Source organism: Ursus arctos, unplaced genomic scaffold (genome assembly GCF_023065955.2).
Source record: "Ursus arctos isolate Adak ecotype North America unplaced genomic scaffold, UrsArc2.0 scaffold_28, whole genome shotgun sequence".
NCBI classification, from domain to species: domain Eukaryota; kingdom Metazoa; phylum Chordata; class Mammalia; order Carnivora; family Ursidae; genus Ursus; species Ursus arctos.
In genome coordinates, this window is record NW_026622963.1 from 38,267,504 (window position 1) to 38,290,843 (window position 23,340).

Here is a 23,340-nt window from a genome sequence, read left to right on the forward strand (position 1 = left end):
ACCACAGATCGAGGGCAAAGCCCCAGATTCCACTGGGGCACCAGCCGCCCAAGAAGGGGAGGGCCTCTCCCAAGGCCCCTGGGTGCTGGAGCCGGGCTGCCCAGAGCCCGGTGCCGGGGGCTCCCAGTCCAGTGCTCACTCACCGTCTGGCTCCACAGCCCCACACAGAGCGGGGGACACGTCCCGCAGGCCCTCCTGGGGGAGGTGGCAGGGCGCTCGCTCACCACTGCCATCTGCATCTGTTACAGATCGCGTCCCTGCTCAAGGACAACGAGCGCATCCAGTCCACCCAGACCGTCACCCCCAGCGATGAGGACAGTGACATTAAGAAGATCAAGAAGGTCTGCAGCAGCCCCCCTAGGAGCCCCGTCCCCGCCCCAGGGCAGGCCGCCCTCACCTTGCCTGACACAGGCCCCCGAACAGCACGGGTCAGGGGCTCTCTGGGCTGTCCCTGGGGTAGTGGTTCCCTCTGTTTCATGGGTACAGCAGAGGCCAAAACGGAAGGAACCCAGGTGGCAGGCTCCAGCTGCGAGCTTTTCTCACATCAAGGGGGCAACTTCCTAAGGCCCCCCAGCCCCCTCCCCACTGCCACTCCGCCCCGGCCCCCTCCCCACTGCCACACCCCCCGACCCCCTCCCCATTGCCACACCCCCCGGCCCCCCTCCCCACTGCCACACTCCCCCCCCCCCACCCCTTCCCCCACTGCCACACCCCCCCTGGCCCCTCCCCACTGCCACTCCCCCTGGCCCCCTCCCCACTGCCACTCCCCCCACCCCGCCCCCTCCCCACTGCCACACCCCCCGGCCCCCTCCCCACTGTCACTCTCCCCCGGCCCCCTCCCCACTGCCACACCCCCCGGCCCCCTCCCCACTGCCACCCCCAGCCTCCTCCCCACTGCCACACACCCCTGACCCCCTCCCCATTGCCACGCCCCCCCCCACACCCTTCCCACTGCCACACCCCCCGCCCCCTCCCCATGCAGACCTTCCTCTCACAACTGGCCCCTCTAGTCCCACACACACCTTGGCATGGGAGCCCCTGGACCCGAGAGCTACCCCTGCTGGTTTGCTCCACGAGAGTCCAGGGGGCAAACATCTAGAAGGCCCTGGGGATCTGCCCGGTGGCTGGGGTGCTGACCAGCACCGTGGGCCAGCGAGGACAGCAGATGCCCAGGGAAGGGGCATGTGTGCGTGTGCAGGCTGCCAGACTTGAAGCCAGGGAGCCCGGGTCACCCTAAGACTGGTAGAACTGGACAGTCCTTCTTGTAGAGGGGGCAGAAAGCCCCCGACGCCCCCAGACCAGAAACTGCACACGGGCGTCCCCCGGGCCGAGTTCAGCCTCCTGGCGTGTTTGGGGTTTTGAGCCCACACGGTGTGTTTTTTTTCTTTTTAATTTGTTGCCAGTGCTTTAAAAGCTAAACATTTCACATCAAAATCTGGATTTTGTTCCTCAAAAATAGAAATAGCTAACATTCATTAAGCACTTTCTGTGTGTCAGACGCTATTCTAGGAGCTTTATGCAGATTAATTCATTCCTAACTGAAAACCCTTTGGGGTTTCATTATTATCTGCATTTCACGTACGGGGAGGCTGTGGTGCCGAGAGGCAAAGGGACGTGCCCAGGTCACAGAGCTCCGCGTTTGCAGAGGACGTTTAAACCCCAGGCCCCGAGCTGCAGAGCGCACGTCCTCTGTTCCCTGGACACTGCGGCCCCCGGAAAACAAGGTCATACAGCCCAGGGCCCTCCTCCCACACAAGCCCCATTAGTCCCACCAGCCGGCCTCCTGCGTCTGGAGGACCTGCCAGGCCCCCACGGGCCTCGGGGCTCACCGCCAGGTCCCAGCCAAGCCCCTTCCATCTGTGCTGTGGCTCCACTGGGCTTCTGGGCCCATTTTGAGAAGCCATTCTGGTTGGAACATTTTACGTAGCAGCTGAAATCCTCCTCTCTCCCTCGATTTTCCCCCTCCTGGGGGCTCAGGGCAGGCCCGCCCTCGTGGAGAGAGCCTCCCTGTCTTGGAAGAGAGAGGTCTGGGCTCAGGGCTGGGCTCCTCTCCGGGGCAGACAGCCCCAGCCACACATCCGCAGCCTGACGGCCAAACGTGCCGCTCGTGCCCCTCTGAGCTGAGACTGATATCAGCCGTCCCCGGTCCTCAGCAGGTGATCCTGGGACCCCCAGGGGTCCATCCCAGCAGCAGGGAGCTCTGTGTGCCTGGGAATCGAGTCCTCTCCCAAGTTCTTGCCAACACGCGGCCGTGCCAAGCAGCCCGACTCCCAGATCAAGTATCAACGGGCGTTTCCCCACGGAGGCAGGAAAAGAGGTTCCAGGCAGGGGCTGGGACTCAGAGCGCTCGTGAGGCCCCAGCGTGAGATTAGCTCATTTGTCACGTTCTGTGCGGTTTGATAAGCACCCTCCATCCAGATGCGTGTTCATGGAGACTCCCGGGCTTTCAGGCCGGTCGTGGGCCGAGATGCGGTGGGAGACGGGCTCAGCACAGCCTGGCAGGCCTCTGTCCTCCAGCCACGTCCCACAGTGCAGACTCGGACCACCCTCCTTCAGAGCCCACTTCTGCAGCAGCCCCGGGGGTCTTGTTCACACACAGAGGTCCGCGGCGGGGCCTGGCATCTGCCTTTCCAGCAGGCTCCCGGGAGATGCCACCAGTCCCAGACCGCACTGGAGTCCGGGCGCCCCCCATTAGCTCTGCCTACAGATGGGGAACTGGCCCAGAGGGACCAGGCAGCTTGCCCAGGACCTCACCGGCGGCGTGCGCAGGCCTGGCCCCCGGCCGGCCTTTCCTCCCTGCACGCCCAGCCTACAGTCCCTGCCCCGGGGACCTTCGCAGCCCCGCTGACGGAGCCCCCCCCTTCATGCCCGGTCCCGCAGGTGCAGAGCTTCCTGCGGGGCTGGCTGTGCCGACGCAAGTGGAAGACCATCATCCAGGACTACATCCGTTCGCCGCACGCCGACAGCATGCGCAAGAGGAACCAGGTGGTGTTCAGCATGCTGGAGGCCGAGGCCGAGTACGTGCAGCAGCTGCACATCCTGGTGAACAACTTCCTGCGCCCGCTGCGCATGGCCGCCAGCTCCAAGAAGCCCCCCATCACGCACGACGACGTCAGCAGCATCTTCCTGAACAGGTGAGCTCCCCTGGGGCGGGGCCCACCTCGGGGTGCTCGGCCCGGCACGGCTGAGCAGACGGCCCACACGGCGTGGACGCCGCCCGAGCCATGTGGCTCTGAGCCACACACCCCCGCACAAGCGTGGCTGCAGAGCACACGGAGGCCACGTAGCGGGTGGAGGCGTTCACAGGGCGGCGAGTCCCCCAGGGCACGCCCAGCAGCGTTCGGAGACGCGTCTGATGGTCAGAACCCGGCTGGGCGTGGGGGATGCTGAGGGCCCCGCGGGGGCAGAGGCCAGGGCTGCTGGGAACCTCCGGCGGGGAGCCAGGCCAGCCCCCCAGCAGAAGATCGTGGCTCCCACGCTGTCAGGGCCGACGCTAAGCGGTGGTGGAAGCGGTTTGAGTTTTAATCAGGCCCCAGAGCACGAACTCTGCACCGTGCTTCTACCCTGACGTGGCCGTAATGACCCGGAGGCCAGGCTCAGCGCCGCACGTCCACCTGCCCTGCAGACACACGCACTTTTCCCAAATGGCGACTCTGGCGTCGCTGTGGGGTTCGCGGCGCCCCAGAAGGCCGCGCTAGCCGCTGCTCTGTGGCCGTCAACCTCCTCATAAAAGGAGTTTCTTAAATGGTTTAAGTGGATGCGCGTTTTGGCGGGTGCTAAAGTTGGGTGAACTGCAGAAAAGGGACAGACGTGAGAACACATAACCAAAGTGCAATGTGTGAGCGACCCCCCCAGGAATTAGGGTGGGCCACTGTGTGCCCCGAGATGTTTGTTCAGCTGTGGTCCTGCCCAAATACGCCTCACTCAGCCGCTTCACTCTCCATGACCGGCCCTCAGCCAGGCCCTCCCCACGGCGGTCAGGACCCAGGGGGTGCAGGTGCGAGGGGCCTGTGGGGCAGCCCGGAAGTGACGGAGGGGTGCAGACGCCGGGCAGGGGTCCGGCTAGAGAGGCCCAGAGTCCTTGGGGTGGGCAGGCCTGAGGCCATGGGTGTGGACGCCCACAGGGTGGGGGCAGGAAAGAGACAGCCTTTGACCCCTGAAGATCTTCTAGAAACTGAACCACTGGGCTTTACGAGGTTCGTTCTTAACATACATGTTGAATTTTTAAGTATTATGTAAATGCCTCTATTTCCTAAAATGAAGAAAATCAATTATGTTTTTGTGAAATTGGGTAACATTTACCCCAGAAACTACAGTGGGGTCTTTCCGACGCAGCGACAGGAGCGTCCCTTCCTGAGCGCCCTGAGCAGTGCAGCGAGGTCCACAGACACGCATGTGTGAGCGCGGGTGTGGGGACCCGCCCTGTGCTTCTCTGTCGGAGGTCTGGGGTGAAGCCGGGGAGCCCCATCTCTCGCAAGTGCCGCGGCCACGGGTCACGGACCGCACCTGCAGGCGGCCCCCTGCCCTGGAGGCTTGGCGCCGCTGACCCTTGGACAACTCCAGGGTCAGGGGCGCATGCTTGAAAATTCACGTATGACTTTGGACTCCCCAAATCTTAACTACGGATAGTGTTACTGATAACATAGCCGTAATCTGCTCGTTAAATGGTTTACAGACATTATCTTACAATAGAGGAAGCCAGAGAGGAGAAAACAGTGTTCAGAAAATCACAAGGAAAATACATTTTCAGCGCCATACTGTGTTTATCAAGGAAACCCGTGGGTATCGGGCTGTGCGTTTCAAACCCGGGCCGCTCAGGGTCAGCTGTGCTGCGGGAGGCACCCACACACTTCTGTGCCACGCGTGCCTCTGGTGTTTCAGGGCACGATTGCGAGCCTTCCGTGAGCGCTTACCACCACCACTAAGAAAGCCGTGCTTTTGTGTTTCTTTAATCTTTCCGCGATTTTGTTACTCTTATCAATCTTTAACGGAATTCTCTTAGCTGGCATCTTCGGTGGAGAGTTTTCAGGCCAGCTCCCAGCCTTTGCTCAGGAGTTGTTTGAAAAAGTAGCCCATGGTTTTTATCTTACAACGAGTGCACGATCGGTCGGAGGCCTGAATATAAACAGGAGGGAGGAAGCCCCCTCGTCTCCTGGCTCCAGGCACCTGCAAGGGGCAGGGGCCCACGGCCGACGGGCACTGGCTTCGCGATCTCACTGATCCTGGTCCAAACCGCGGCAGCCTGATCAGTTCTCACGGCCTCCAGAGCGTGGGCTCCGCTGACGCGGGAGCGTGCCTGCCTCCTACGGGGGTCGGAGGATCCAGTGAGGGGTTCGCACACCGCATCTCGCACTGCGCTGGGTGTCCCGTGTTCCGTGGGAGCGAGACACTAACGCAACCGGCAAGCCCCCAGTGACGCACCTGCCAGAAAGAATCCACATCTCACGCGGTGGGGCGCTTCCCTCCTCCTCTGTGAGGCCGGCATCACTCCAGCACCCAAAACAACGTCTGTCTCCTATCAGTGCGCGGGGATACAGAACATGACCAAGTCGGGTCCAGAAACACATCATGGCCAGATGGAATTCACCCCAGGAATGCAGGGCTGGTTCAACGGGGAGAAGCAATCGCTGTATTCCACTCCGTTTTCTTACCGTGTGAAGCAGGAGAGCGCAGGAGCCTAGGCAGGACGCACGTGTTGTGCGGCTCCTCCCTCCCCGCCCCGGCCCTGATCTTGGGCAGCAGCAGGCTGCAGCTCCTTCCTTCCCCGGCCCAGGCTGGGGGCGAATGAGCCGGGAGTGCCTGCCTTGGGATGATCCGCACCTCAGCGGACGGTCGGACGGTCGGTGGGCCACAGCACGACCTTCACCGCCCCTCCTCTGTGCCCTCGTGAGCACAAGGAACCGCTGGGGTGACGCTTCCCTTGCCCTCGTGACGAGCCCAGCCAGCACTTGGCGGGAGTGAACGTTCTGGACGGCGCTCACCACGTTACGGCTGTGCTTTGTGGGACCTGCTTCGCACCTGCATGCTTTCCAGTCCTCAGAGGCGCCCCACGAAGCTGGGGCTCAGAGAGGTTGCCGGGTGTGCCCGAGGGCACACAGTGATGGGTGGACTGCAGTGTCAGCCCCGCTCTGTTTCCTGTTAAGCTCCGTACTCCCCACCGCCCTGCTAGCTAGCAGGCTGGGCTCCTGTCCCCTGACCCCCAGCCTCCTCCCTCTGCTCATGACTGCGAGGGTCTGGACGTGCACTCGGCCTCGCCCCTGCTCCGCTGGAGAACGTCTCTTGCACGTGAGCCCCGCTGTCCCGCTTACTGCACAAGGGCTGTGCAGACAGCACCCGGGGTGCGGACCGCCCGGCGCTCCCTGCTCCGACCACAGCACAGCGGTCCGTGTGTCACGGGCAGAGGGGCTGCCCCACTCAGGAGAAGACTTTCCTGCACATGGCTTCCTGCGGGACTTGCGTTTAGGCTGAGAGATCTGACCCGCTGGAAACCTGGTGCTAGCTTGGCAGTTGCTGGAGCTGGGGAAGGGAGGCCTCTTTCCAGGCTGGCGGATTCCCTGACGGTGCTGTGGGGCAGGGAGGGGTTCACGGTGTGCTCCCCCAGTCGGGGAAGAAAGATGTTCCCAGTAAACGCGTGCAAGCCGTTTCGGTTCACCCAGACAACAGGCTCACAGACTGGGGCTATTTCCCGGCAGTGGAAACCACACCCAGACCCCCAGCACAGGGCACCACAGGCGTGGCTGGTGACCAGAGGCACCCGCCCCGGTGGCTTGTACACGGATGCCCACTCTGACTGAGTTGAGCGGGATGGTGAGACGGGGGGTGGGCAGTGTGCCACCATGGATTAGTCATGTCAGCACTGGAGGGGAGTTGGGTAAGGGGCCAGGCTCTGCCCGCCTCCCCCGGCCCGGCCGTGGGCAAGTCACTCCCCTTTTTTCTGGGCTCAGGAGGGGACTAGGCAGAATGAACACGTCCCAGCTGTGTTCTGCAGACAGGTCACTGCCTCTCCCTCGAACGTTCTTCCCGCCCTACCGTCCTTGATGGCTGTCTCCTACTCTGTCTTCACGTCTTTCCTTGGCGATCACGTCCCTGGCCACCCCCATGTCCCTTGCCACCATTGGCTTATGTCCCTGCTTGTGTGTTCCCAGGGCCCCCTGCTGCCCTTCGTGGCACTCATCACACTTACATAATGACTTACTCTGTGTCTAGGTCCCGCTTGGCTGTGGGTGGGGTCAGGGCCGTCATGGACAGCTGCATCAGCTACACACTGCACAATTCAGGGACAGTATTCGCACGGGCCAGGGATCAGCACAGCTTTTCTGTAGAGCGCCAGAAGGAGGTATTTCAGACCTGTGGGCCATGTGGTCTGTGTTGAAACTAAGCGGTCACAGATGATCCATGAATGAATGCGGGTGGCTGTTCTCTGACAATCTTCACTTACGGACGCTAAAATACGAATGTGACGTATGTTCACGTACTGTGAAATATTCTTTTTTTTCCCAAACCATTTAAAAATATAAAAATCTTTCTGAGCTTGCAGGCTCTACAGGGAGTGGGCCATCCCCTTGGATGGAAAGATTTTGTGTCTTGGAGTGGCCACGTTCAAATTATAAAATATTTTATAAATGTAATGTAATTCCAACCACAGGGCAGCATAGCAAAGTGATCTTGAAGTTCAGCCGAAGCAGCAAATACGTGTAAGTCGGAAACGGTGTTTCCAAACAAGGACAGTGGAGGAAACATGCCCTACTTTAATTAAAATGTTATGAAAGTGTATAAATACATTAAAAAGAAGGAAAACAGCCCGAGGGTAATGCCAGAAAGTAAGGTAGAAAGTCTAGAAATAGACCAAAGACCGTGTAGGAAGTAGGAACGGTAAGAAGCAGCGTGGAAAAGCAGTGGAGACGGCGGGCGTGTTTGACGGGTGGAATCGGGCAGCTGGCCGGCCTCACCGGGGGGAACGCCGTGCGCACCCTTACTCACATCGCACACCCGAGGACTGCAGCTGCACACTTCCATGTAAAAACGAAGCAACAAAACAAAGCAGGTGTGTATGCGGCCCTTACACACTCAGAAGCAGGAGACGGACAGACAGGGTAGGCCTCACAGGCCAAAAGGGAAAAACTTCCGAAAAATAAAAAATTAAAACAGCAAACACACTATCAGTGGGCAGACAGCTGAGCAAAAATGTCTACAACATGTGTGTCAGATTATTTACTTAATGTGTAGGGTTATTTAAAATTAAGAAGAGGGGCGCCTGGGTGGCACAGCGGTTAAGCGTCTGCCTTCGGCTCAGGGCGTGATCCCGGTGTTCTGGGATCGAGCCCCACGTCAGGCTCTTCCGCTATGAGCCTGCTTCTTCCTCTCCCACTCCCCCTGCTTGTGTTCCCTCTCTCGCTGGCTGTCTCTCTGTCAAATAAATAAATAAAATAAAATAAAAAATAAACAAATAAAATAAATAAAATTAAGAAGAGACAAAATAGTAATTGGATGTGGCTAGGGAGTTCCCAAAACAAGGAATTCAGATGGCCATACATAAGAAAAATGTTCAATGAACGTAACAATTATTTTTTTTTAAAGCAAATCAAAATAAGATCCATTTATTTTCCTAGGAGATGGGTAATGATGGTAGCTTCTAAGTAGTAGGATTACAGGTGAAATTCTCTCAGTTTGTACTTTAAAAATGGAGGCTTCGTCAACTGTATTGTTATAGCCCTAGCTTGTGATGTTCCTAACATGCTATTACAGTAGCCCGTGCAGTGTTGGAATTTAAGAAGGTGCATTTCCTCCCTGATGCATCCTGGCAGTTGTCTGCTGGAGGTGCCTGGGAATGGCTCCCCTGAGTGTTGCTGGGGCTGTGCTCAGGGTAGTCCAGAGCTGCCTGGCTCCCTGGAGAACCGAAAGTCCCCTGATTCCCAGTCTTCCCATCTCAGATCAGACGTTCTTCCCTTTGTGCATTCTCACACACACTTGGGTCAGTCTCTGGCTTCTGAACTGTCCAAGTGGTCTTCACACGTGGCCGGCCAACGTTCTCGGGATCAGTACGTGTTTGTTCATTCAACAGACTAGTTCAGGGGCCGCAGAGAGACAGAAACCAGCCCCGTCAACAGTCCCTCTGTAGGGGACCTGCTGCCTCAAACTGAAAATGACTTCAGCCATTCGGGGTGGCCCTGGTCGGGGAATCAGTGCGTCACCAGGCCAGGGGCACCATTCTCGTGGGACCTCAGGGAGAGGACAGTCGCGTCTCCATGGTGACAGGACCCACGCTCGGAATGAGAGCTCAGAACGTTTCCTTTGCTTGGAATCTTGTTGACAGTCTCTCGGGCGCCATGTTCTCCTTCCATCCTGAGCGTCTGGCAGATGAAACCAGGTTAGAGGCCTTGCTGTTCCACCCAGAGGTGTCGTCTGGGTGTCTCTCTCCCCGACTCTCCCTCAGCCTTCCCTTCTTCTTCCCCTGAGGTCTCGGGTCCCCTCCGGACACGAGGGAGACCCCATGCTCTGCTGCCCGCAGGCCCGTGCCCCCCGGCGCCTTCCACCCCCGCCTGGCCTTGTGGTTCTGAGGGAGTGAGGCCCCCGGGGACACATGGCACTGGGAGAGGGGACAGCCCAGGGCCCGGGGGGGGGGGGAGGGCGTGTGAGCAGAGAGCAGAGGCTCAGAGGCTCCGGCTGCCCCAACTCTTCCTCTAGGGGCCTCACTTCTCCCATCCGAGAATAGGGTGCACGACCTTAGCATCCTTTTGCACTGCCCCATCTGGTCCAAGGCAAGCCCCAGACCCTCCAGGGAGACCCCCAGATCTCCAGGGTGGTAGGAGCCAGGGTGATGAGGGGCAGCAGAGGAGGGACAGCTGGCAGGGAAGGGGCTGCCAGAGCCTCTCCCCCGCGGAGACAAGAAGTCCCCATGTCCTCAGAGGACGAGCTGTGACAACAGACTGGGGCTGTTCTGGGGCCAGCTGCCTGGGGAGCCGTGGGCGGGAAGGGGGTGCCAGAGTGGCTGCCTGGGGAGCGCACATTCCCCGGGCATTCTAGGCAGTGACAGAGCTGGTGCTGGGGGAACACTGGGTGTTTTGCTTCCCTAACTTGTCCCACAAAGGGCACTGGAGAGCTAGCGTTTACCGAGCACCCGCTATGCACTGGGTACTGACATCGTTCCCTTGCTTGCAGGGTTACCTTTCACCTCCCTGTTTTGTGCAGAAAGATGTGAAGTTCAGAGATGCTCGGCATCTTGCTCAAGACCACGCAGCCCAGGATCGGGGCCCAGGCTGAGCGCAGCCCTGCGTCGTGTGGGTCTGAGGCCACAGCCCAATACGCACGTCATCGGCGGCCTTTACTCCGTATTCTCCAGAGCCCTGGGCTCCTCTGGGGTCCCCAAGGTCGCTCCCAGATGGCAAGAGCTTGGGGGGCACAGGGAGGCTGGCAGCCCCGGCCTGGGGAGCCCTACTTGGGGCCGTCCTGGAATTCTCCACTGCTTTTTAACACGGAGTCCTGCGTACTCGTCCAGCACTGGGCCCCACGAGCTTGCAGGCACTGCTGACGGGCTTTCGCCCGGGGCTCCGTGGAGGAAGCAGCTTGCTGCTGGGGTCCCGCCGGCCCCTGGGTGCCGCCGGCTCGGGGCAGCGCAGCTCACCCTGTGCTTTCCCTGCAGCGAGACCATCATGTTCCTGCACCAGATCTTCTACCAGGGCCTGAAGGCCCGCATCTCCAGCTGGCCCACCCTGGTCCTGGGTGAGTAGCCGGCCCCCCGACGTCCCTCCCCAGGGCCGCCCTCCAGGCTGCCGGCACTCCCGTCCTCCCAGAGCGCGGTGGAGGCCCCTCGCAAGCCCCCTGAATCCCTCGGGGAGAAGAGGAAACACACGTGGGCAAAAACCTCATTTCTAGGAGGAAGCCATCTATTTTTAGTTACTTATCTACTTTTTCCTTTTAAAAATAATATCGACGTACCCGTTTGAGAAAATATGAGAATCCAGAAAAGTAGGAAAGGTTTAAAAATATCAATCATAGTTCTCCCTCCAAAGAGAGCTGCCATAAACATCTCCGTGTGCTTTCTTCCAGTTTTTTTCTATGCATAGATCTTGGGGTTTTTTTTCCCAGTTTGCATAATTGCAAACATACTGAATTTACAATTTGAATCTTGCTGTGGGTTGTTGTTTTTTTATTTATTTTAATTTTTTTTTTTACTTAACTTGATGGCACAAGTGTTTTGTTACCCTGGAAGCGGGCTTTTTGATGGCTGTGTACTGCTCCACGCCCGTCACCGGCTCTCCGGAGTCGGTCCCACTTCTTGTTGCTAGAAATCATCAGCTCCGTGTGTGACATTTTCTCCTTTTTACGGAGTATTTCCCTGAGATACGTTTCCAGAAATAGAATTTCTGGAACAAAGAACTGCCCTCAGGCCACGGAGGCCTCTGAGTGGGTGGGCACTTTTTTGTTGTTTTTCTCAAGTCATTGTCCCCCACTTTCCCCAAAGCCAGAATGTGAGCGGCCCTGGAAAGACAGGGCTGCCCCTACGGCCTCAGCTGCTGGGTGAGCCCTCTGGCTGCTGGGGTGGACGGCCCTACCCAGGAGCTCCGGTTCCGGGTCTTTCCTTTCTTAATGGGGTTTGTAAGCCTCGGGCTCCATGGGCCCACCCCACCCATCAAGTGTTGAAGGATGAGTTTGGGGAGATTGGTTGGGCTCTGGGGGGCTGAAAGGGCAGGAGGACCCTGGGGCTGCAGGGTGGACAGGGGCAGATGTCCAGAAGGACAGGTGAGGATGGACGGAGGGACAGACGGCTAAAAAACCAGACTCAGGAGGGTGTGAGGTGTGGCGGGAAGACTGGAATAGGGAGTCAGGAGACCTGGTTCCAGGCCCGCTGCGGACTCACCTTGTGACCTCGGTCATCACCGCTGTCACAGGGGGGACACTCTGGGAGGCAGGCCTCTTGGGGAGCCCTCCATGTGACCCAGTGAGGGAGCCAGTGCTGGGGGCAGTGGGGGCACAACACAGTTACACCGGGGGCATCATTGGACCCCTGGGAAACTCTGGAACTGGAGCTGGGCCGGCCCCTCAGAGGTGTCATGGGTGAGGCTGGGGGCCGTCCTTTACACCCCCACCTGGGCCCGGCACGGGGTGGGGCGTGGCCTGTGCACGAGGCAGCCTCCCTCCACGGAGAGTGGTTCCTGGCAGGGAGGACCCAGCTGGGAGCCCACGGGGAGTGCCCGCGGCCCGGAGGGGTGGGGGCCACGGCAGCACCCTCTGCACCTGCTGTCGGGGGGCCTCTGACACACGGGGGCCAGACTGGACGGGCCGGTCTCTACAACTGTGATTCTGCTGGGGCCCGCCCCTCTGGCCCTGGAGGGGGCAGGGGTGCCGGCGTCCCCCCCCCCTCACCAGGGCTCCCCGGGGTGGGGGTCGGGGGGCTCCTCGGGGTGATGCTCCCTTGGGCCGTGCTCCCCGGGGAGGGGTCGGAGACAGCCCCCGCTGAGCGCCCTCCCTTGCAGCGGACCTGTTCGACATCCTGCTTCCCATGCTGAACATCTACCAGGAGTTCGTGCGCAATCACCAGTACAGCCTGCAGATCCTGGCGCACTGCAAGCAGAACCGCGACTTCGACAAGCTGCTGAAGCACTACGAGGCCAAGCCCGACTGCGAGGAGCGCACGCTGGAGACCTTCCTCACCTACCCCATGTTCCAGGTGGCGCCCTGCCCGGTGCTGGGGGGCCGCGGGGCGCCCCTGGTCCTGAGCTTGCCCGCCCGGCCTCCGGCTCCTCCCGGCTCTGGTCCCAGACGGCCCAGCTCCAGGGGTCCTCCCAGCTGACGGCCATTCTCTGCCTCCCCCTCTCTCTTCCTGTCCTTCTGTGCTGCTACTCCGTCCCTCCGTCTGTCTCCACCCCGCCCCAGATCCCCAGGTACATCCTGACGCTGCATGAGCTCCTGGCGCACACCCCGCACGAGCACGTGGAGCGCAACAGCCTGGACTACGCCAAGTCCAAACTGGAGGAGCTGTCCAGGTGAGCCTGGCCTCTAGGCGCCCCCACCCTGGCCAAGTCCAAACTGGAGGAGCTGTCCAGGTGAGCCTGGCCTCTGGGCGCCCCCACCCTGGCCAAGTCCAAACTGGAGGAGCTGTCCAGGTGAGCCTGGCCTCTGGGCGCCCCCACCCTGGCCAAGTCCAAACTGGAGGAGCTGTCCAGGTGAGCCTGGCCTCTGGGCGCCCCCACCCTGGCCAAGTCCAAACTGGAGGAGCTGTCCAGGTGAGCCTGGCCTCTGGGCGCCCCCACCCTGGCCAAGTCCAAACTGGAGGAGCTGTCCAGGTGAGCCTGGCCTCTGGGCGCCCCCACCCTGGCCAAGTCCAAACTGGAGGAGCTGTCCAGGTGAGCCTGGCCTCTGGGCGCCCCCACCCTGGCCAAGTCCAAACTGGAGGAGCTGTCCAGGTGAGCCTGGCCTCTGGGCACCCCCACCCTGGCCAAGTCCAAACTGGAGGAGCTGTCCAGGTGAGCCTGGCCTCTGGGCGCCCCCACCCCTGGCCAGGCCCCAGGCCGGGGCTGAGGATGCCCCACCGGGAGTTTCAGCCCCGGCTGGTAAGAGCTGGTGTTCAGGTTAGGATTCGGAGGCAGGGGCTCAGCCATCGGCAGCGGGAAGCAGAGCCCCACGAGCAGACGCTGATGGCTCAAGCCCAGGTGGGCACCGGGCAGGACGGCGCGGGTGGTGGGCACCGGGCACGGGGGGCTCGTAGAAGGACACTCACAGGGGCCGTTCCCTCTGTCCTCCAGTGGGACTGTGTCCACCCTGTGGCTCCACATGCCCGAGACTCTGGCCAGCAGCCTGTGGTGTCAGTGGGGACAGGAGCTGGGGGCCTCCGGTCAGGGCCCCACACCTGCCCCCTCCGAGTCTCCAGAGCCCAGGGGAGCTTTCCCTCTGTAAGCTAAGCAGCCGAGGGGCCCAGGTGGAGGAGCGGGCTGTGCTCCCAGGACCCTGGGGGAGAGGGATCGGGTCTCAGGCCAAACACCTGGGCACCCAGGTGCCTCCCAGCACCCCAGGCGTCACCCAGACGGATATGGTGGCCAGCGGCAGACGGCCATGGGTGAGGCGGAGGCTCAGATTCCAGGGGCATTTTGAAGGTGGAACCGGCAGGAGTGTCTGGCAGGTTAGATGGAGGGACAGAGACTAGAGGGGGTTGCAGGGTCCTAGGCTGAGCAGCCAGAAGGGTGGAGGAAAGTCAGGAGGGGCCGTTTGAGGGGAGTCCTTCCTGTTGCGAGGACTGGAGCTAGACAGCAGTGGCAGAGGTGGCCGGAGTGGAACAGGGCATGGAGGTCAGGGGAGCGAGACACCAGGGGTCATCACGAGACTGGTGAGACGACCCTGGGGGCTCCACCGTGTGGGAGCCAGACGTGAGGAGGGGCCCTGTGCCCAGAGACAGGGTGCCAGAAGGTACGAAGGAGGGTCGACCCACCGCAGCCCTGCCCGGTGGCCCTAAGAGGCGTCCCCGGGCCCGCAAGGGGCAGCCGGTCAGGCCTTGGCTCCCCCTGGGCAGAGGGAGGACCGCTGGCCCAGGGCAGGGCAAGCGTGTTAGCAGGTCGTGATTGCCGACTCACGAAACCTCTGTCCTTTCGAGTCCCAGGGAGCCAAATCCTGCACACTCTTCCCCAAGGAGAAGGCCGGGGGCCCCTGTGAGGCAGTGAGGCTCTCGTCACCCTGGGGCGCCCTGTCCTAGCGCCCAACGTGCTTGACCTGAGACCCTGATTCCCATCTCCCGGGGTCCTGGGCATCCCACCCCGTCACCCGCACCTGCCCCAGAGCTCAGCCCTAATGCACAGAGGGGGCTTTCCTGTCTTTGCACCATCAGCCCTTCCCCCTCCCCGCCCACGGGGGGGCCACAAGAGCTTCCAGCCCCCCAGCTGTGCTCACACGCCCACCTCCCTGGGACTGGCTCCCACCCGCCTCTGGGCCTGCCCCTCTGTCCTCCTGACCCCCACCGCCAGGCGCCCTGAGCACCGGCTCCACTTCCAGCTCCCCATGTGCATGAGCCCCAGCTGCGCGTGCAGCCTGGTCCCCGACGCAGACCCCGGCCCACGGCTGGCATGGTCTCAGCAGCAGCAGGCCACGCGGGTCTCACAGCCAAACCAGGTTCGCTGCTTTGGAATCCCTCCCACACTTTCACGAACGACAGCCCTCCTGGGGAGAATCCCCACCAGCAGGCGGATGGTTCCCATCGCCCGTGGCTGCTTCCTGGGTCCCACGTCCCTCCCAGAGGCGGGCTGGGGCCTGGGCTCTGAGGACAGTATCGCTGGGGGTGCCGAGGCCCCATCGCGAAGCCCGGGTCCCATAGCCAGAAGAAACAACAGATAAAAATAATGTCTAAGTTACAGCGCGCTGATCGCTGCTCTTCACGGAAGCACCCGCCGTGCGCCAGACGTCGGTTATCTCCCATCTTCGCCCCCAGATCCCACAGGTGGGGAGACTGAGGGCCAGAGACGTAATTGCTCAGGGTGCCGATTCCACCAGCGTACACCCGGCCTGACAGGTGTCCCCTCCCGTTGTCCTGGGGTTTGAGCTGGGTAACGTCTCTGCGGAAACTGCCAGCCCTTAACTTGTGGAATCAGCCTCTCCTGGAGCAGGCGGGGCACTTCTTCCAGACCCCCCCAAAATTACTCATCATCTTCCTGACCCCTGGAAATCCAGGCGCCTCTTCCCCAACCCCCTTTTATTTAAAAGTAGGTAGATGGCGCCACCTGCTGGAAAAGAGGAGTGTTGCGGCAGTCAGAACAGGACAGAGCTGTCCGTTGTCTCAGGGGCATGCTGTGGCCTGCTTCCCTCCTGTGAAAGTAAACTGAAGTTAGTCTGTCCCTGAGCCAGCTGGATTGCCAGCGCTCCAAACTCAGCCATTCCAGAACCCAAACAGCGTTAAGGAAACAACCACATAACAAGCATTCAAGGAGCAGAAACAGCAAGTGCAAAGGCCCAGGGGCAGAGATAAATTGATTTGTTGATGGAAATAAGACCAGTAGTGGGATAAGGGGCAGAGTAATGAACAAAGGATGTTTTCTGAGCTCCCGTCTTCCTCCCCATGCTGCCATTCTGTTGCACATGGCTCAGACTCTCACATCAGACACACCTGCTTCCTAACTGCTAACCTCCATTTCCTTTTCCCTGAAATAACGCCTGCTTCCTTGAGTTTCCAGAAGAAGAAAATGAGACCACACTTGCCTGTAGAGTGTCCAGCACACAGTGGGTGTTCAATAAATGCAGGCCGTCTCCCCTTCGTGACTGCAGGCTCCGAGAATCCTAGGAGCCAGGCTTTCCCGCTGGGTCTGGCCAGAGGCCTGGCTTCCCCTCCTGCTGCCTCTGACTTATTTCCTGTCCCCGCAGGATAATGCATGACGAAGTGAGCGAGACGGAGAACATCCGGAAGAACCTCGCCATCGAGCGCATGATTATCGAGGGCTGCGAGATCCTGCTGGACACCAGCCAGACCTTCGTGAGACAAGGTACGCACCCCCACCCAGTCCCAGCTGGCCCCACCACGGGGGCAGGCGGCCCCTGGGACCCCTCCAGTGTCGTGCCTGCGGAGTGCCCCGGGGCCGTTGCAGGGCTGTGGGCGTCGTGTCCACGTACAGGTGCTGTGGGCCTGCGCAGCTTCCTTCCCTCCAGAGATGTCTGTCTTCTTCTTCCCAGACGGCCTGGCCTATCTGTCGTGCACCCTAGTAAATGCCGACTTGTGTTTTGGGGGAGAGAGTAGGGAGCAAGGACGAGGACAGACAGACGGGCCCCTGGATCACAAGCATTTCTGGTGGTGTGGCTCAGTCCCTCTGTCCTCTGCCCATCATCCTTGGCCCCTGGGGATCCGCATCCAGGAGGCACAGCCCCCGTGAGGGGCGGGGAGGGACTGGCCGCCCACGTGGGGACGCCAGGGCTTCAATGCACCTGAGGGCTGCCCCACCCAGAGCCCGCGTTCTGTGGGCAGCGGCCTCTGCTTGCATGCCCAGAGGTCTTTCTATCAGGCCCTGGGACTCTCTGACCAGAAGAAAGGCTTGCTAGGCCCTCCTCCAGCTTGGGCAGCCGGCTCTGCGTGCGTCCTCCACTTGGAGTTTTGCTCTGAGCCCCCGCGTGGCCCCCGTGCCCTTCCCCAGGCTCAGCCTACTTGCCTGACCCCTGCGCCTGCGCTGGAAACGCCCAAAGACGGACCCCTCCTGGCACAGGCAGTGTCCGCACAGGCCAGGAATGTGCCCCGTTCCCCAAGCAGAGTGTTTCCTCCCCTCCCGTGGGGCCGCGCTGGCCTGGAACCAGGCAGGGGGATCCCGAAAGCCCTTTCTCACTCGTTAGTCATGCATCCAACACTAGCGCCTGCCTCATTTGTGGGGGGCCCACGCTGGGCTCCGGGGACTCCTCAAGACAAGACCTGCCCCACCCTCTGGAAGCAGACTGTGCAGGGGGCAGGGAGTCATGGGTAGACCGACGCAGGGCAGGGGTCCAGGCAGGGATGGACGTGGGCAGGAGGCAGAGTGGGTGGGGGCAGTCAGGGAGGGCTTCCTGGGAGGGAAGGACAAGTAGGAGCTCATGGGCTGGAAAGGAAGGGCTTTCCCGCCCGGGGGGGGGGGGGCGCTCAGGGAGCCACGGTAATGAGCTATAGAGAGGGCAGCCGAGGAGGGGGACGGTGCAGGAGGGGGCGTGCGTGTGCCTGACCCCGGAGGCCTCGTGTAGGTGGGAAAGCAAGCGTGTGGCGTGTGTGTGAGGGGCGGGGCCAGCGCAGGGGCGGCAAGTGGCTTCATCCTGGCTCCTGCTGCCAGCACGCGGTGTCCGGGATGGGGCTCCGTCTGGCTCCGTGGCCAGCACACCATGCCCGATTGGTTAGGTCTGTGCGCCACGGGCCGCAGGGCTACGCATGGTGCTGACCCGTCTGGGCCAGCGCCAGCTCCCCACGCGTGCTGCCCCCCCAGAACCCAGCCCAGCCCTGCGTGCCCGCCACATGGGCCCTGCCCTGGAGGGCTCCTCCGTCTGCCAGGGCCCTGGCCGGGGGGCAGGGGGGTCCTGCCTAGCGCACCTGCTGCCAGGAACCTGGACTCCCTGGTCCCAGCGTTGGGCCAGAGGCGAGCATGGCCCTGGGAGCTGGGCTCAGGGTCTGTCCTCCACCCACAGGCTCCCTCATCCAGGTGCCCATGTCTGAGAAGGGCAAGATCACCCGGGGCCGCCTGGGGTCTCTGTCGCTGAAGAAGGAGGGCGAGCGGCAGTGTTTCCTGTTCTCCAAGCATCTGATTATCTGCACCAGAGGCTCCGGTGGGAAACTCCACCTGACCAAGGTGAGGGCCGCTCGGGCTGGGCTCGCGGGGGGCTCACGGCAGGCAGTGCCCTGACCCGGGGCCCGGACAGCGCGCAAGGCCTCAGAGACACGGGAGTGCACACGCGTGTGCTGGTTTGACAGGCGGGCTGGAGTGAGCTGGCTGCAGACAGTTCTGGAGAGATCATGGGGAATGGGAGGGTGAGTGGTGTCGGGACCCCCAAAGGGGCCGCAACCACTGGTGCCCGGCAGAGGAGCCGCGGGTCCAACAAAGCCTTGAGGGTGCACCTTTGTGTGTTTGTGTGCGCACACGCGTGTGCGAGGCTGCACGGGAGGGCCGGGCTGAGACAGCACCAGACCCTTTCCCTGGCCTCCACGCGGAAGGCGTTCAGACGGCCGCTCCCGGGGTGTCTCCGGCACCACGGCACCCGCAGGCCGCGGAGGGGCTCAGGCACAGGTCCGGTCCTCAGGACCTCGCGAACCCACACGAGACCCCACACACTCAGCTAACTGGCCCATCCCAAAAGGGAAGGGGAACATTTACCCGACAGGAGAGATCCCACAACCACGAAGCTGGTTTGCCCAGGTCGAGGCTTCTCCGTGCCCTCTGGATGGCAGACCCCTGCGATTTCCCCAAATGCGGGAAACTCGACTGCATCATTGGTGGTGGGGGGAGGGGGTTGCACTCCACCTTCCCCCAGACTGATGGTCAAAAAGGAAGGAAGTGAAAGGGAATCGGCACCTCAAATCCCCCCGCTCCTTCACAGACCGCAGGGCCTTGGCTCCTACCGTCCGCGTCTTTCTGCCCTGGAGGACCGTCCTCACGTCTGCTCAAACACCACGGGCCGTACATAAGGTGCCCTCCGGGCAGAGTCTCCTGGTCCCCAGCTTGGCACAGAGCTTATCTCACAGCTCTGAGTTCAGGCCCTGCCCCTGTCTCGGCCTCCGTTCCCCATTGGCAGCACAGGGGTAACCGTCCCCAGCAGGGCCTCTGCGGGGACGCAGGCGGCTGGCGTCCAGTCGAGGCGAAGCAGGTGTGCCTGTGGGCACGGTCTCCCCCGCAAACGTGTTTCGGCAGACCTGGCGTCTGAACAGGGTGCGTCCCAGAAAGGGCCGGAAGGTGCCAGAGCATCAGGCGGACCCCGGATGCCTGGCCCGTAACGTCCCGCGAGCTGCTGCGAGGTCAAGCGGTGTCGTCGGGGAAAGTACTCACGTGAGCCTGTTGACAAATTAGCGGGTGGGCCGCGCGAGCGGAAATTAGTTCACAGCGAGTACTCCAGTGTCGACCAGACTACAGATCAGGGGGCGCTCTCCGTATTTATCAGCTTCGGGGTTTCTGCCGCGAGGCTCTGTCTCAGGGCAGGAGGGACGTCCCCCGGCAGACAGTGGTCAGTGCGGCAGGTCGAGCGCAGCCTGAGTCTGAAAGCACGTGTTTTTCTGTTTGTGGGTTTTCTCTTACTTCGGCCAGAGGTGGGGGGTGTTTGAGCTTCTGAAGTCCCTTAGCGTAAGGAACACGGAAGTGCTGCTCCAACTGGCGGGCCCCCGCCAAGCCTCGGTTTACCCACCGCACCACGGGAGTGAAAACACCTGCTTCACCTGTTGTGAGGGTTAAGGGAGTGGGTGCAAAGCACGAGCCCAGCGCCTGGGACGCGGTACGAGCTCGGCAGGTGCAGGTGTCATCACGCTTGACGCCGTCGTCATGAACGTCACGATAACGGCGGCGAGGCTGGCACACTGATTACCGCGGCCGGGCGCCGTCTTTATGCACTTGATGTGCCCCCACCTGCTAGAACCACCCGCTGAAGCAGACACTGTTGCTTCCCCGTCTGTAAGAGGCGTCTAGAAGCCCGCCAGTGGCTGAGCGGGGATTTGAACCTAGGCGGGCCGTCTGGCTCCAGGGTCTGTGCTCCGAAACTGCAGGCTGAAAGGCCGCTTCCCAACGCCCTGGGACACACCTGCAAGATTTAAAACCACCGCAAGGTCTTCGGAAGGAAGAAGCTGTCAGAGCAACGCGGGGCTTTGCGGGTTGTCAAGGCTGAGGGCTCGCCGAGGCTGCTGAAGAGCAAAGCAAGAAGCAAGACCCAGGATTGGGGCACCTGGACGCCCCTGCAGGCCCGCTCTCCCTCCCGGGGGCAGCCTGCCCTGCAAGCACCACGGCTGGGTCTCTGCTGCCGTCAGTTCTTACGTTACATATCCACGCCGCGTGACGAGTTACCCCCAGACGGAGTGGCTCATGGCAGTCGTGGTCTCACAGAGGCCGAGCCCGGCGGCCTGGAGCTCCTGGGCTGGGTGGCCGGGGGTGGGGGTCTCGGGGAGGCGCCCAGGCCCAGGGGCTGCACCAGCCTTCCCAGGGTGGCCTCCCCACGTGGCAGTTGGCTTCCCCCAGAACACGTGGTCCGAGGGACCCCCAGAGAGCAAGCAGGAGGTGCACGCCATCCGAGAAGCAGGCCGCCAGCCCGGCCCGCACTCGAGGGGGAGGAAAGCCAACCTCAGCTTCCGAGGGGCGTGGGGTATCGACATCTTCCACCCCCCACAGTCGTGGGTCACTGTTCCTCACTACAGTGTCGGAGCGTCTCACGCCCAGGAGCTGCTCCCACACTCGAGGAGGGGAGGCGCTTTGCCAGGTGTCCCTCGGAACTGGTAGCCAGCCAGTGACTTGGGCGAGGTCAGGCCTCTAGGCTCTGCCCGACCCAGCACTAGCGGCCAGGTGACCTCGGGCGAGACCCCTCACCGGATCTCATCCCTTACCTGTAAAATCAGAACAGGACCCATGACGCATCCGGTCAACTGCCCTGTGTCCCCACTGGTAACGTGAAGTCGAGGCCCAGACTTGGGGGGTGCGGACTGTGCAGGTTTAGCCCACCCCCCCGCAGATGTCCCTTGACCCTCATTCGGGGGAAGCCCATGTGAGACGGTCCCACCTGATCCATTTCATGGGGCTTCTTACGTGAGGATAATGTCCTTCGACACGAAAACCACGATACCCACGGGGAACACGACACACGCACACACGTGTGCATACGCGTCACACCTGTACGGCCGCGTCCCACCCCCATACATGCGGCTCTGCCCCCGCGCGTCCCTGCTGACTCGAGGTGGGCCCTGCTGTCTTTCAGAACGGGGTCATCTCCCTCATCGACTGCACCCTGCTGGAGGACCCAGAGAGCACAGAGGAAGACGGTAGGTGTGCGAGCTGCTCGCGAGCCTGCGTGCACTCTGCCGACACCTGCTCGCCCCGGCCCGTCTTGTTGGGGGGAAGGGAGGGCACTGAGGTACGGCGGTCAGAGTGCCCAGCAAGGCCAGCCGGCAGGTGGGAGCCCCCATCCACCGTCCGGTTCCCTCCACGCTTCTCGGGCCCCTGAACATGGTGGCCCCGCTCGGTTTGGGGGTCACAGACCCTCCGTGAGCACCCATCATTCACGTGGCCAGGGGTTCCATGCACGGTGGCTCCCCTGGGTCATGTGGAAAGGGCCAGGGCAGCACGGCTCTGTCCTCCAGTGAGAGGGGGACTGGTGGGGAGGTGGGAGGTGAGCTGGTGGGAGGGGGTTCTGTGGAATTTCCCTGCCCGGGCGTCACTGGGGAATGTGCTCATTATTTTAAGTGGGGGTGGGGGGGTAGAGTCACTATTGTTGTTTATCGGGCTGACGTTGGTCCTCGTGTCCCTTCTGCCCCCCCACCCTACCTGGGGGAGGACCCCAACAGGACTCTGCATCTTTGCCCTTCCCCAGACTGGGGTGCCTCAGAGCAGGGCTGCGTCTGAACCACCTCAGATCACGGGGTTTGCGGGAGGCGTGGGGCTCCGTCCACACTCACACACACACGTTCCCGGTCAACCTTTCCTGCCCCTGCCCTGGGAGCCGGGCCATGCAGCCCCCAAGGGAAGGACAAACGTGTAACATCTACCTGGAGGGCTCTTGGTGGCCTGACCTGCTCTAATCTTGGCCACAGCTGGGCCATGGAAAAGCCCAGACTCAAGCGGAAGGGTCAGGCCCCAAAGCCCTTTTCCCTCCAGGGCCAAGGGAGGTGGAGGCCCGGCCCCACATGTTCCCCACTCAGCACCCTCACACGCAGACACCCCACTTCTCTGAGCAGCCAGCACCGTCCCATCCCTGAGCCACCCCAGAGCAGGGGGTCCTGTGCCCAGCAGAGACCCTAAAACTCTCGAGTGTCAGAACTGGAAGGGTGGTGTCCCAGAGAGGTCACATCCTCTGTGCACAGGAGGACGTCTGCAGCCAGAGCGGGAAGGGCACCCCCAAGGTCACGTAGTCAGCGACGGCAGAGCAGAGCCCCACTCGCTGTACCCCCCAGTTAACGCGGGCACCCTGAAAGGCATCCATACACCGTGCTCTTAGCCTCCCCAGTAAACAGCTTCCAAGAGCTCCAGGAAGTTCTCAGGTTGGGAACAGTAACAAAAATACCCAGAACATACTTTGGCTTTGGGGGGCTCTACGCTGAGCTGAATGTCCAGTCCGGCCCCTAAACGTTGACGAGCTGAGGTTCCCCTTCTGGCCCCGGTATGACCGGGGGGGTGGGGTGGGCAGGCCCAGCATGAAGCTGGTTCTAGTTCTGGCTTCACCACGGCTGCCGCGTCTCTGCGATGTCCTCGCCCGGCACCTCAGCTGCCCGTTGGCGAAATGAGGGCAGAGGCCGACCCCCCCCACCCCCGGCTCTGCCGCTGGGCAGCCCCATGTGGTCGTGAGCGACTTCTCATTCCAAGCCTTTGCTCATCTTTGGAGTGGGGGCTCCTCACCGTGGGCAGAGGGGGTGTTCTGCCGGTAGCGAGGGGCCCGGTGCCCGGCCGCTGCGGGGCCTTCTCCCGCGGGTGAGATGGCGAGGGCATCGTTAAGATGTTTCCCAGCTTAGAAAGGGCTCCGCTCATTCTGCTAACTCCATGTTTTGCAACTGGAAGCCAAAGGATCCAACCAAGACATAGACCACTTGGATTTTAAGATCGGGGTTGAGCCCAAGGATTCCCCGCCTTTCACGGTCATCCTCGTGGCCTCGTCCAGACAGGAGAAGGCGGCGTGGACCAGTGACATCAGCCAGGTCAGTGGGATCACCTGTTCCTGGAAGCATGCGGTCCCTTCCCGCCTGAG

The 23,340-nt window shown here is 61.7% G+C and overlaps 1 protein-coding gene and 1 non-coding gene across 2 annotated transcripts in view; both read left to right on the top strand.

Annotated features, from left to right (window-relative positions):
• RASGRF1 (Ras protein specific guanine nucleotide releasing factor 1) overlaps positions 1 to 23,340 on the top strand; it is a 94,893-nt gene that overhangs the window by 33,203 nt on the left and 38,350 nt on the right. The window contains exons 4-12 of the mRNA XM_026510612.3: positions 249 to 341; positions 2,881 to 3,134; positions 10,640 to 10,719; positions 12,474 to 12,667; positions 12,874 to 12,983; positions 16,339 to 16,457; positions 18,106 to 18,266; positions 21,361 to 21,424; positions 23,154 to 23,290. Coding sequence (XP_026366397.1) covers positions 249 to 341; positions 2,881 to 3,134; positions 10,640 to 10,719; positions 12,474 to 12,667; positions 12,874 to 12,983; positions 16,339 to 16,457; positions 18,106 to 18,266; positions 21,361 to 21,424; positions 23,154 to 23,290 — 1,212 coding nt within the window. The remainder of the gene's footprint in view (positions 1 to 248; positions 342 to 2,880; positions 3,135 to 10,639; positions 10,720 to 12,473; positions 12,668 to 12,873; positions 12,984 to 16,338; positions 16,458 to 18,105; positions 18,267 to 21,360; positions 21,425 to 23,153; positions 23,291 to 23,340) is intronic.
• On the top strand, positions 18,781 to 18,941 carry LOC113263810 (U1 spliceosomal RNA). The gene has a single exon (XR_003319401.2). It is a non-coding gene; the product is annotated as a U1 spliceosomal RNA (small nuclear RNA).